Raw genomic sequence first — 13,930 nt, 5'->3', positions numbered from 1 at the left:
GGTGTTTGCCTTGCAAGCAGCAGATCCAGGACCAAAGGTGGTTGGTTCGAATCCTGGCGTCCCATATGGGCCCCCGTGCTTGCCAGGAGCTATTTCTGAGCAGACAGCCAGGAGTAAGCCAGGAGTAACCCCTGAGCACCGCTGAGTGTGGCCCAAAAACCAAAAAAAAAAAAAAAAAAAGTAGTTTTTTAGGGTCAGAGAAATAGTACACCCATATCTATGGTTCCTAAAGTACCACCAGGAATATCAATGAACATTGCCCAAAACCTCCAAAAACAAAGTTCTGAAATATACCAGAAAAATAGTACAGGTTAAGGCATTTGTCTTGCATCCCAAAGACCCTGATTGGAATTACCAGGTACCACCTGTGACCCCCCCAACACCAACCCATATGGGTCATCTGAGCCTCTCTGAAATGTGTTCCCCTACAAAAAAAACTAAATGTATAGTAAAGCAGAGAGAAAAGATCGGGCCTGGAGAGATAGCACAGCGGTGTTTGCCTTGCAAGCAGCCGATCCAGGACCAAAGGTGGTTGGTTCGAATCCCGGTGTCCCATATGGTCCCCCGTGCCTGCCAGGAGCTATTTCTGAGCAGACAGCCAGGAGTAACCCCTGAGCACCGCCGGGTGTGGCCCAAAAACCAAAAAAAAAAAAAAAAAAAAAAAAAAGATCTTTAAAAAAAAAAATTGGGCTGGAGCGTTGGGACAGTGGCAGTAGGGCATTTGCCTAGCACGTGGCTAACCCAGGACTGACCTCGGTTTGATCCCCAGGCGTCCCATATGGTCGCCCAAGCTAGGAACCATTTCTGAGTGCAGAGCCAGGAGTAACCCCTGAACATGGGTGTGGCCTCAAAACAAAATAAATTTTGAGGGACTGTAGTGATAGTACAGGAGTTAAGGGATCTAGGATCGCACACTGCTGATCCTAGTTTAGTTCTTAGCATCATCTATGTAACTGCCGAGAGTGATCTCTGAGCTCTACAGGATGTGCTACAAACACTTCGAAAAAAAAATAGATCAACTCATAAATATGGGCAACCAGTTAGAGGATTAACTCTATATAGTACTTTTTTCTTTTTTTTTTTGGTTTTTGGGTCACACTCAGCTGTGCTCAGGGGTTACTCCAGGCTCTACACTCAGAAATCGCTCCAGGCAGGCTCAGGGAACCATATGGGATGCTGGGATTTGAACCACCGTCCTTCCTAATGCAAGGTAAACGCCTTATCTCCATGCTATCTCTCCAGCCCCTTTATATAGTACTTATATATATTTGTATGTGTATTTTGCTTTTGTTTGGAGGCAAAGGCAGCTGTGCTCAGAGTTTGCTCAGGACTTACTCTTGACTTTGTCTTCAGGTATTACTTCTGGCAGGGTTAAGGGGAACAATATGTGGTGCCAGGAGCAAACCCAGGCCAAGCATATGCAAGGCAATTACAAACCCCAGAGTACAATCTTTCTTTTTTTTTATTTTTTTTTTTGTTTTTAGGCCACACCCGGTGTCACTCAGGGGTTACTCCTCAAAAAATCACTCCTGGCTAGGGGGACCATATGGGATACCGGGGGTTAAACTAGGTCCATCCTGAATCTACCGTGTGCAAGGCAAATGCCGTACCACTGCGCTATTGCTCCAACCCCTGCACTATCTTTCTGACCCCATAAAAATGTTTTATTTGGGTACCCTATTAGTTAACACGCAGGGAACCATGCACTGCTGAAGAATAAAACCACATACAAACAAGCTATAATTCTTTCGATCAGATCGCCAAGTTTTTTCTTGTTTTCTTTTTTGTTTATTTGTTTGTTGTTTTGGGGCCACTCTTTGTTGGGGAGAGGCCAGGAATTAAACCAGGGCTCCCACATACAAAGCATAAAATCCAATCCTTTAGGGGCTGGAGTCAGAGTAAAGTGAGTAGGGCTCTTGACTTGCAGATGGCTGACCCAGATTCCATCCCAAACATCTCATATGGTCCTCTGAACCTACCAGGACTGATCCCTGAGCACAGAGCCAGAAGAAATCCCACAGCAGCTCTGGGTGTGTCCCGAAAATCAAAAGGGGGGGGGGGAGACAGAAAACCAAAAGATAGAACAAATAAAATGATCCTAGAACTACAATGAACTTACAGTGCTCAACAGACAGCATGGCTAGAATACAATGAACCTGATAGAATCATACATATGATTGAGTCTATAAAGACACTGGTGTGGGGCCAGAGAGATAGCATGGAGGTAAGGCATTTGCCTTGCATGCAGAAGGACGGTGGTTCAAATCATGGCATCCCATATGGTCCCCTGAGCATGCCGGGAGCGATTTTTGAGCATAGAGCCAGGAGTAACCCCTGAACGCTGCAGGGTGTGACCAAAAAGAAAAAAAAGAAAAAAGACATTGGTGTTATGGTGAGGCAATCAATCTTGTTAGGAGTAGTATAACTGCCAGCTCTGTGACTTCAAGCACTATGACTTCTAGTGCTTTGTGGGAACCTCAGCTATGTTGCCTTCTGGCCAGCACCTGCAATTTCATATTATCAAAACAGACATTGTATCCTCAGGAGCTGCTGCTTCCCTATATGTTGTGATGGCAGAATCAAGAAATAAAGCACACAAATTTTTATAAAAATTGAGGGAGGGGGGCAAAGCGATAGACAGTGGTAGGGTGTTTGCCTGAACCTGGGTTTGATCTCTGGCATCCCATATAGTCCCCCAAGCCAGGAGTGATTTCTGAACTATAGCCAGAAGTGACCCCTGGGCGTCACTGGGTGTGGCCCAAAAACAAACAAAAGAACAAAAAGAAAAAAAAGAAATTAGGGGGCGGAGTGATAGCACCAGCAGTAGGGTATTTTGCCTTGATTGCAGCCAACACAGGAGGGACCCTGGTTCAATTCCTGGCATCCCATATGGTCCCCCGAGGCTGCCAGGAGTGATTTCCAAGCGCAGAGCCAGGAGTAATCTCTGAGTGCCGCAAAACAAAAACAAACAAAGAAATTAGAATTCCATGAAAGATTTTTTTTTTTTTTGTGGTTTTTGGGTCACACCCGGCAGTGCTCAGGGGTTATTCCTGGCTCCAGGCTCAGAAATTGCTCCTGGCAGGCACGGGGGACCATATGGGACACCGGGATTTGAACCGATGACCTCCTGCATGAAAGGCAAACGCCGTACCTCCATGCTATCTCTCCGGCCCCCTCCATGAAAGATTTTAAGGAGACGACTCAGGTTGGAATCTCAAAAGCACAGTGACTAGAATGTAAAGTTTCTTTGGATTACCTTCCATGGAAGTTAGTCACTAACCTACACTATGAAACACAGTGCTCAAGAACACAAAACAATTTCCCTTGATAAATAATATCAAGGAAGGAAGAAGGATAAATTCGTGAATTTATAAAGGGTCAGGAAAGTTCAGATTTTTATAAGGGGGGAGTGTACCTACATGTGCTAGAAAACCAGGACATGAGAAGTCAGGAAAAAGTGAAAACAAGAAGGACAGGAAGAATTGTGGAGTGGAAAGGGCATCCAGGGTTGCTAGGTGAATCTTTTTTTTTTGGTTTTTCGGGCCACACCCGTTTGATGCTCAGGGGTTACTCCTGGCTAAGAGTTCAGAAATCGCCCCTGGCTTGGGGGGACCATATGGGACTCCAGGGATCAAACCTCGGTTTGTTCCTTGGCTAGCGCTTGCAAGGTAGACACCTTACCTCTAGCGCCACCTCGCTGGCCCCTGCTAGGTGACTCTTAAGGTCTTTCAAAGTAGTTAAGATCCTAAAGACAGCAATATATTCAAAGCAGCAACAAAAATCACCACTGCAGCAACAGACTGAGACCTCTAACCTCATCAGCTCTCAGAAAACGGTTGAAAACAGTGGTAAGACCAAGGTCAAGCCCAGCTTTCAGGGCAGCATCATTCTGACACCTGGCCTTAAGGCACTGCATGTCTAACAGTGAGCAACAGCTCACTGGGGTTAAAACAACACATGGCAGAACACGACCCAAGTCTCTTGAAGGAGTTGCAAGTACAAAAACCACTGAGATCATCCACGTTTGTAGTTCGGGGTGATGGAAGAATTTCACGGACAACCTATGTACAGCAAACAGACCCGCTACACCCACAGGCGAGGGGGCATAGGGGCCAGGAATAAAACTGCCTACTGCTATAGACCCCCAAAAAGTAAGCCAGTATTGCCCCCTTAGGTCACCACCTTAGGTCGTCACTTTGTCTTCAACAAAAGAACAACAGTTCAAGTCCAGGGAAGGAAGTAACATGGTGGCCGAAGTAGGCCCTGGCAGGCATTTTCCTCAGAGACTTCTGCAGGACAAATTCAAATCATTTTCTCCGATTTTTTTTATTAATTAGTAACTTTTTAAGTTGAATCACCACGAGGCAGCTACAGAGTCGTTCATGATGGTGTTTAGTCACACAAGGTTCCAACGCCCATCCTTTCCTTAGTGCACATTTCCTGCCATTGGTGTCCCCAGTTTCCTCCCGTTCCCCCAGCCTGCCTCTAGTCTAGTCTATGGCATACATTTTATTTTATATTATTTTATTTTATTTTATTCCCTCTCTCCTCCCTCCTCTCTCTCTCTTCTTTCAGGCATTGCAACTCACTCACTTTCTTAATGGCGACGATCTGGTTGGTGGTCTTATCTCTGGCCTTGTAAACCGTGGCAAACTAGAGAGAGAAGGGGAAGGAAAAGACAAAAAGCAGGAATCAAGTTAGACTTATGGGGCCTTATCTAAGATGACCATTTTGTTCTCGCACATTTGGTGCACCAGATTGGGGGGCCCCTTCGCTCTCGGGGTGGGGTGAGGTGGGGTGGGGAACCAGGAGCCAGGCCAGGTCCATCAGAAGCCAAGCTGCCTTCTCCAACCCGCCTCACAGATTCATTCATTCACCTGTCCCTCCCCGAGGAAATCCAGCTTTTCATAACGCTTGGCTCGCGACTTCACGTCCACCGCCATCGTTGGGTTGGGAGATGCCGGGATGCAGAGGCGCAGGGCGAACTTTGCAAGGAGAAGGACTTTTAAGCGAGCTGAGCCAGCCACCAACAGCCACTTCCGGCCCGTGGGCTGCCGGGCCTCGTTAGACACGCCCACTTCCGGCAGGAGCGGGGCAAGAAGGCGCCTGGCTCAGGCCTCCCGGAAGTCGAGGAGCGTGCTGATTGGCTTTCTCTGATGACGGCCCCGCCCACTCGTGTCCGGGCGGAAGCAGTGTGCTCTTGGTGCTGGCTAGTTACGTCGTTCCCCCAACCGTTTCCCCTGAAGTTTTTTTTTTTTTGTTTTTTTTTTTTGCTCAGCTACTGGAGACATCCGCGTTCTCATACGATGTCCTAAGACTTCGGGAATTTTATGAATGTGGAAGGCTTGGCCTTTGGGGCCGACCTCTCAACCGGTTATTGCTCCGCGGCATCCTGTCGCCATGGTAACTGCAGACGCGTAGCCCTGCAGTCTGGTACTATTAAGGTCTAGTCAAGTCTTCTCGGTGGCCTGAGCGGTAGATAAGAAAGGCAATATGGAGATTCCTCAAAAAATTGGAAATTGAATTCCCATATGATCCAGCTATACCACTCCTAGGGATAGACCCTAGGAACACAAAAATACAATACAGAAATCCCTTCCTCACACCTATATTCATTGCCGCACTATTTACAATAGCCAGATTGAAAACAACCAAGATGCCCTTCAACACATGAATGGCTAAAGAAACTGTGGTACATATACACAATGGAATATTATGCAGCCGTCAGGAGAGATAAAGTCATGAAATTTTCCTACACATGGATGTACATGGAATCTATGATGCTGAGTGAAATAAGTGAGAGGGAGAGAGATAGACACAGAACAGTCTCACTCATCTATGGGTTTTAAGAAAAATTAAAGACATTACTGTAATAAGGCCCAGAGACAATAGAGTTAAGAGCTGGGAGGGCCGGAAGGACCGGCTCACAATTTGAAACTCACCACAGGGGTGAACTCTTTTAGGGAAATAACTATAGTAAGAACTAGCATGACAATGTTAAAGAATGAGAGAAGTAGAATGCCTGCCACGATACAGGCAGGGTTGGGGAAAGGGGAGCATTGGTGGTGGGAATGTTGCACTGGTGAAGGGGGGTTATTCTGTTTATAACTGAAACCCAACTACAAACATGCTTGTAATCATGGTGCTTAAATATTTATATTAAAAACAAAAGAGAGAAAGACGTTGGCCTTGTATGCAACCGACCTGGTTCATTTCTGGGATCTCATATGAGTCCCCCAAGCCTCTGAGGAGTAATTACCATTGGCTCCAGGTATGGCACAAAAAAACAACAAAATGGAGGAGGAGGAGGAGGAGGAGGAGAAGGGAGGAGTAGAAGAAAGGAGAGAAGGAGGAAGAGGAGGAGGAGGAGGAACTGCAGCAACCTTGGTTGTTATTCAATGGTAATGCACTTGAAAGTGTGATGTTCTGTTGAACTCACATAGCAAAAAGAAAGAAAAAAAGAGCTGAAGAGAGTCTATCTTTGGTACCCCATATAATCTCCTGAGACCCTGAGCAGTGAGCTAAAAGTAATAAGCTCCAAACCAAAACCTGGTCAATGGAATGATTTACAGAATGAAACAGACCATTAGTCATCTGTTGAAATGGAAATAATGTCATCGATAGTTTTAAGGATTAAAGAAGTTTAGGGGGCCGGAGAGATAGCACAGCAGTAGGGCGTTTGCTTTGTACACAGCTGATTCGAACAGAGGTGGTTTGAATCCCAGCATCCCATATGGTCCCCTGTACCTGCCAGGAGCTTCTGAGTGCAGAGCCAGGAGTAAATCCTGAGCACTGTCGGGTATGACACCCCCCCAAAAAAAAAAAAGTTTAGACACAGTAAACTCATGTCAACTGTGATCAAACCTAATTTATTATCATAAATTGTCATACAAATAATCTTTATTCAATGAATGTACATTGAGTTACTCTGTGTTAGACTCCTTTGTAGGCTCTGAGCAATTGGTGGAACCAAAGACAAAAAGCACAACCCTTCTACAATATGAACACTTCCTTGCTTGATCCTTTAAAATTCCCTATGGGAGGGGCCGAAGGTATCTGCCTTGCAAGCGCTAGCCAAGGAAAGATTGCAACCGCAATTCGATCCCCCGGCTTCCCATATGGTCCCCCCCCCCAAGCCAGGGGCAATTTCTGAGCGCTTAGCCAGGAGTAACCTGAGCATCAAACGGGTGTGGCCCGAAAAACCAAAAAATTAAAAAAAATAAATAAATAAAATTCCCTATGGGGACCGGAGCAGTGGCACAAGCGATGGGGCATTTGCCTTTCACGCGCTAACCTAGGATGGACCACGGTTTGATTTCCTAGTGTCTCATATGGTCCCCCAAGCCAGGAGCGATTTCTGAGCACAGAGCCAAAAGTAACCCCAGAGCATCACAGGGGGTGCCCCCCCCCCCAAAAAAAAGGCAAAAAAATTAAAGTAAAATTCCCTTATGTCTTGATGCTGTCAGTACCTTACCTTAGGCCTGCTCTCTTTGTCATACACCTTAACAGTGATTCTATTCTCAAATTAATCCATTTCTGGTTATTACAGTCTTATTTTCCTATGATATACACAAAACAATAGAGGTAAATACCATCAAGAATAGTATTTACGCCCTACCTGCTGTGCTATCGCTCTGGCCCCAAAACTCCAATTCTTTAGGATAAAGCACCATGATTGCTGCTTCCTGCTGATAGGACAGTTGTGGGGTTATCAGCTTTTTATTTTTTATTCCTATTAAGGGACAAATATTCCCTACTTAAATTTTTTGTTTCTCTGTGTTGTTCTTTATTCTCTATGTAATAAATCATTTTTGCTCATTTTTCCTTTGTTTCTTTGTCAAAATATTTTCTTTATGTAATAAACTAATATTTCTATTTTTCCCCAATTTCTTTTTTCGTTTTATTTTGGTTTTTAGGCCACCATCTGGCGTACTCAGGAGTTACTCCTGGCTCTGCACTCAGAAATCGCTCCTGAGGCTCAGGGGACCATATGGGATGCTGGGGATCTAATCCGTGTTCGTCCTGGTCAGCAGTGTGCAAGGCAAATGCCCTACCACAGTGCTCCAGACCCTCTTTTTCTTTTTTTTTTTGGATGTTTGTGCCACACCTGGTAAACCTCAGGGGCTACTCCTGGCTAAGCACCCAGAAATCTCTCCTGGCTTGGGGGACCATATGGGACACGGGGATTCAAACCACTGTCTCTCCTGGTTCGGCTGCCTGCAAGACAAAACACCCTAGCCCATTGCTATCGCTCCAGCCCCAGTTTCTTTTTTAAATCACTTTTTCTCTTACATTCTCTCTCTCTCTCTCTCTCTCTCTCTCTCTCTCTCTCTCTCTCTCTCTCTCTCTCTCTCTCTCTCTCTCTCTCTCTCTCTCTCTCTCTCTCTCTCTCTCTCTCTCTCTCTCTCTCTCTCTCTCTCTCTCTCTCTCTCTCTCAGCCACACCCGGTGACACTCAGGAGTTACTCTTGTGGGACTATATAGGACGCTGGGGTATCTAACTGTGGTCCATCCTAGGCTGGCGCAGGCAAGGCAAATGCCTTATAGCTTCGAGCCACTGCTCTGGCCCCATCAATTTCTTTTCAAAATTTCATTTTTTGATTTTTTTTTTTTTTTTGGTTTTTGGGCCACACCCTGTGACGCTCAGGGGTTACTCCTGGCTATGCGCTCAGAAGTTGCTCCTGGCTTCTTGGGGGACCATATGGGACGCCGGGGGATCGAACCACGGTCCGTCCTAGGCTAGCGCAGGCAAGGCAGGCACCTTACCTCCAGCGCCACCGCCCGGCCCCCAAAATTTCATTTTTATTATTATTGGGTGGGGGTTGGGTCACACCTGGCTCCACGATCAGAAATCGCTCCTGGCAGGCCCTGGAAATCATATGGGATGCCGGAATTCAAACCAATGATCTTCTGCATGCAAGGCAAACACCTTACCTCCATGCTATCTCTCCTAAATTTTAATTTTTTTAAGCTTTTTTCTTCTTTTATTCTGAAATCCTTATAGAAGCCAGGGTTCATTTGATCTAAGGATGCCATTCGTAGAAGCCCAAAGCTGCCAGGGCTGCAGGGTTGTATACAGCCTGCAGATTCCCAAGGCTGCCAGGGCTCAGTGCTGCAAGACTTACAGGGGCCCAGAAAGGCCCAGAGGCCATGTGAGGCCTAGAGCCCACATGTAGTAACATGTGGGATGGCAACATGTAGCAACCACTGCTGGTACTGAGAAAAACTATGTATACTGTTTATTCCTTCTGGTGTCTGAGGCCTGCCGCCACTGCCCAGGGGTTCCAGAGACAAAAAGAAAATGAGGAAAAAGGATTTATTACATAGAGTTAGGGGGCTGGAGCAGTGGCACAGCAGTAGGGTATTCGCCTTGCACAAGGCTGATCCAGAATGGACCTCGGTTCGATCCCCTGGCATCCCATTGTGTCCCCAAAGCCAGGAGCGATTTCTGAGCACAGAGCCAGGAATAACTCCTGAGCATCATTGGGTGTGGCCCAAAAACAAAAACAAAAAAATGAGAGAGAAACAAAGAAAAAACTAAACACCCCTACTTGGCAGTTGGACTTAGACATGTAATGACTGTTAAACTTTTTTTTTTTTGGGGGGGAGCCACACCCGGCGGTGCTCAGGGGTTACTTCTGGCTGTCTGCTCAGAAATAGCTCCTGGCAGGCACAGGGGACCATATGGGACACCGGGATTCGAACCAATCACCTTTGGTCCTGGATCGGCTGCTTGCAAGGCAAACGCCGCTGTGCTATCTCTCCGGGCCCTAAACTTTTTTTTTTTGGGGGGGGGTCACACCCGGCAGAGCTCAGGGGTTACTCCTAGCTCTATGCTCAGAAATTGCTCCTAGCCGGAGAGATGGCATGAATGTAAGGCGTTTGCCTTTCATGCATGAGGTCATCGGTTCGAATCCCTGTGTCCCCTATGGTCCCCCGTGCCTGCCAGGAGCAATTTCTGAGCCTGGAGCCAGGAATAACCCCTGAACACTGCTGGGTGTGAGCCAAAAACCACAAAAAAAAAAAAAAAAAAAAAAAAAAAAAGAAAGAAATTGCTCCTGGCAGGCTTGGGGATCATATGGGATGCCAGGATTTGAACCACCATCCTTCTGCATGCAAGGCAAATGCCCTATCTCCATGCTCTCTCTCCAGCCCCAAGCCTGTTAAACCTGAACACACCCTAGGACTGTTGTGTGAGGACCCAGAACAGTGCCTGCTGGCTTCTGGGGGCGGGGTGGAGATATAAAGCATCAGAGAAATGCTGCCTATTTTTTTTTTTTTTTTGGTTTTTTGGGCCACACCCGGCGTTGCTCAGGGGCTACTCCTGGCTGTCTGCTCAGAAATTGCTCCTGGCAGGCACGGGGGACCATATGAGACACCAGGATTCGAACCAACCACCTTTGGTCCTGGACCGGGCTGCTTGCAAGGCAAACACCGCTGTGCTATCTCTCCGGGCCCAGAAATGCTGCCTATTTTATATCTATTTTCTGTTCTACCTTCTTTGAAGTCGGGCCTCCCTCCCCTACGTGGCTGGTGAATTTCCATCTAACTTTCCCTCTCTCTGAAAACCCCAGGTGGCAGCGGTCTTCAGAGACCTGGAGGAATAAAAAGTATACTGTAGGGGCCAGAGCAGTGGCGCGAGCGGCAAGGCATATGCCTTGCACGTGCTAGCCTAGGACGGACCGAGATTCGATCCCCTGGTGTCCCATATGGTCCTCCAAGCCAGGAGCGATTTCTGAGCGCATAGCCAGGAGTAACCCCTAACTGTCACTGGGTGTGGCCCCAAAACAAAAAATAGTATACTGTAGTTTCTTCTCTGTCCTGGGCAGGTGGTCGCTACACATTAGTGTCCCTAGGTGGGCTCTAGGTCCGGATCTGCCCTCGCCTTTGGCCACTGCACTTACGTACCGTAAAAGTTTTATATTTTATATATTTTTCATGTCTTTTGGCCATTTGTATTTCTTCTTTGTCAAAGTGTCTGTCCATTTCTTCTCCCCAATTTTTGATGGGTTTAGATTTTTTTTCTTGTAAAGTTCTGTCAGTGCCTTGTATATTTTGGAGATTAGCCCCTTATCTGATGGGTATTGGGTGAATAGTTTCTCCCAGTCAGTGGGGGGCTCTTGTATCCTGGCGCTATTTCTTTTGAGATGCATAAGTTTCTCAGTTTAATATATTCCCATCTGTTAATCTCTGCTTTCACTTGCTTGGAGAGTGCAGTTTCCTCTTTGGAGATGCCTTTAGTCTCAATTTCCTGGAGCAGGGGTCCTCAAACTTTTTAAACAGGGGGCCAGTTCACTGTCCTTTGGACTGTTGGAGGGCCAGATATAGTAAAACCAAAAATTAAGAACAAATTTCTATGCACACTGCCTATATCTTATTTAGAAGTGAAGAAACAAAATGGGATTAAATACAATATGTGGCCCTCGGGCCGTAGTTTGAAGACCCCTGTTGGAGTGTTTTACCTATGTGTTGTTCTATATATCTTATGGTTTCGGGTCTGATATCGAGGTCTTTCATCCATTTGGATTTAACCTTTGTACATGATGTTAGCTGGGAGTCTAAGTTCAATTTTTTGCAAGTGGCTAGCCAGTTGTGCCAACACCACTTGTTGAAGAGGCTTTCTTTGCTCCATTTAGGATTTCTTGCTCCTTTATCAAAAATTAGGTGATTGTATGTCTGGGGAACATTCTCTGAGTATTCAAGCCTATTCCACTGATCTAAGGTCCTGTCTTTGTTTTTTATTTTTTGTGATTTTTTTTTTTCATAGCAGTAGCTAAAAGTAGCCCTCAAACAGGTCCAGTATTGGGGTTTCTTTCATTTTGGGGGGGGGTTCAGGCCAGACCTGGTGGTACATAGGGCTATCCCAGTGACCTCCATAGCACTCAGAACATGCACTGCCCAGAAACTAACCCAGGAGGCTCCTGCAAACTCCAGTCCTTTGAGAACACTCCATTCCCCAGTACTGTAGGTTCTAGCTACCTGGCCCACCTATTAGTCAAACCACTCACTCTTTGCTACCTAGGTCCATTCTTTAAAAACAAAAATTCAGATTTCTTTTGCTGAAATGAGAACGCTTAAGGAGGAAAAAGAGAATAGTGTTAGGTTTAAAAAATACAAATACAATTTTTTTAATTAAGAACAAAGCAAACCAAAGGTGATAGGAAAATGCCCCAAAGAGCTGAAGCACATATTATGCCTGTGGGAAATGAACTGGAAACTGCCAGTACAGTTTCCAAAACAACAAATAAGGTGCTGGAATGATAGCACAGTGGGTAGGGGGTTTACCTTGCATGTGATGGGCCCAAATTGGATCCCATACATTTCATATGGTCCCCCAAGCCTGGAGTGTAGAGCAAGGAGTAAACTGAGTGCCGCTGGTATGACCCAAAAACAATAAAACAAAAAACCATAAATCACAAATCATGAGTGTCTAGAATAGCTTATTGATAGCACCAAATGTCTATTTTTCATTTAAGAACATTTAAATCAGGAGAGAGAGCACAATGGTAGGGCATTTGCCTTGTATGTTTCCAACCTGGGAGGGACCAGCTAGATTCCTGGCATCCTATATGGTCCCCCAGCCTGCTTGAGGCGATTTTTGAGCACTGCTGGGCGTGGCCCAAAAACCAATCAATCAATGAATAAAGTTTAAAGAAAGAGGGGCCGGAGCTGTGGCACAAGTGGTAGGGCGTGTGCCTTGCACATGCTAAGCTAGGACAGACTGGGATTCGATCCCCCGGTGTCCCATATCATCTCTCCAAGCCAGGAGTGATTTCTTTTTTTTGGCTTTTGGGCCACACCCAGTGGTGCTCAGGGGTTACTCCTGGCTGTCTGCTCAGAAATAGCTCCTGGCAGGCACGGGGGACCATATGGGACACCAGGATTCGAACCAACCACCTTAGGTCCTGGATCGGCTGCTTGCAAGGCAAACACTGCTGTGCTATCTCTCTAGGCCCCAGGAGCAATTTCTTAGCGAATAGCCAGAAGTAACCCCTGGGCATCACCATTTGTGCCTCCACCCCTCCCCCCAAAAAGAAAACATTTAGACCATAACAATTTGTGAGAGGGGCCACTCAATAATTCTTCTGAAACTAGAATTAGTTGTTTGACTTAAAAGATAAACTCATAGCCTGGAGCAATAGTACAGCAAGGAGGATGCTTGCCTCGCACAAGGCCAATCTGGGTTCAATCCGTGGTATTCCATATGGTCCCCAAAACATCACCAGCAGTAACCCCTAAGCAGTGCTTAAACAAAAAGTTAAGCAAAAAACAAATAAGTGGACAAATATAAAAATGTACTCGAACAATTCTGTCTATATTATTCATGAGCTATTCATACTAGAGCATTAGGGATGACTTTAAAAACATTCTAGAAATCATTAAAGGTATGGAAGAAAATTTATTTAGTTCGTAAGACTTTACTTTCACAATATTATGTCCCCTTGGCACAGGAAGACCCTATTAGTTCCATAAATAAATATTTGTTGATTTTATAAAGCTTTCAGACATTAAGTTTGAGAAAAGTAACTTATCAGACTTTGCATACATGATCATAATAGAAATGATAAAATGAAAAAAAAATAGAAACATTTATAACCCTGAAAACAGAAAATGAAAATTTCTAGTTAACATTTATTCCTCTGCTATATTCATTTTGACAGATATATATCCCATCTTATACTTTTCTTGCAATTTGAAATTTACACATAATCATTTGGTTTAACTCCAGTTCTTAATACCAAAGTCACCTGTCTTTACTTTAGCTATAGTATCATTTACAGTAGTATACACTTAGTATCAATTGTATTTGAGTAACTTTATGAATGAAACAAATACAAAGTCATTATAGAAGAGATTATCACTGATCTCATCCAAGAAAATCAGTTTTCAAAGCAGTAATTCTGCCTGATAAACTCCACGTCTAATGAACT

The 13,930-nt window shown here is 45.3% G+C and overlaps 1 protein-coding gene across 1 annotated transcript in view; it reads right to left on the bottom strand.

The window, feature by feature from the left end:
* Positions 1 to 5,057, bottom strand: part of CDK7 (cyclin dependent kinase 7) — a 28,762-nt gene extending 23,705 nt beyond the window's left edge. The window contains exons 1-2 of the mRNA XM_049768804.1: positions 4,878 to 5,057; positions 4,594 to 4,653 (exon numbers count right to left, since the gene is read on the bottom strand). Of these exons, the coding sequence (XP_049624761.1) occupies positions 4,594 to 4,653; positions 4,878 to 4,943 (126 nt within the window). The 5' untranslated portion in view covers positions 4,944 to 5,057. The remainder of the gene's footprint in view (positions 1 to 4,593; positions 4,654 to 4,877) is intronic.
* Positions 5,058 to 13,930: the final 8,873 nt, after the last annotated feature.

This window comes from Suncus etruscus, chromosome 2 (assembly GCF_024139225.1).
Source record: "Suncus etruscus isolate mSunEtr1 chromosome 2, mSunEtr1.pri.cur, whole genome shotgun sequence".
Taxonomy (NCBI): domain Eukaryota; kingdom Metazoa; phylum Chordata; class Mammalia; order Eulipotyphla; family Soricidae; genus Suncus; species Suncus etruscus.
This window is presented reverse-complemented; position numbering and strand designations above follow the sequence as displayed.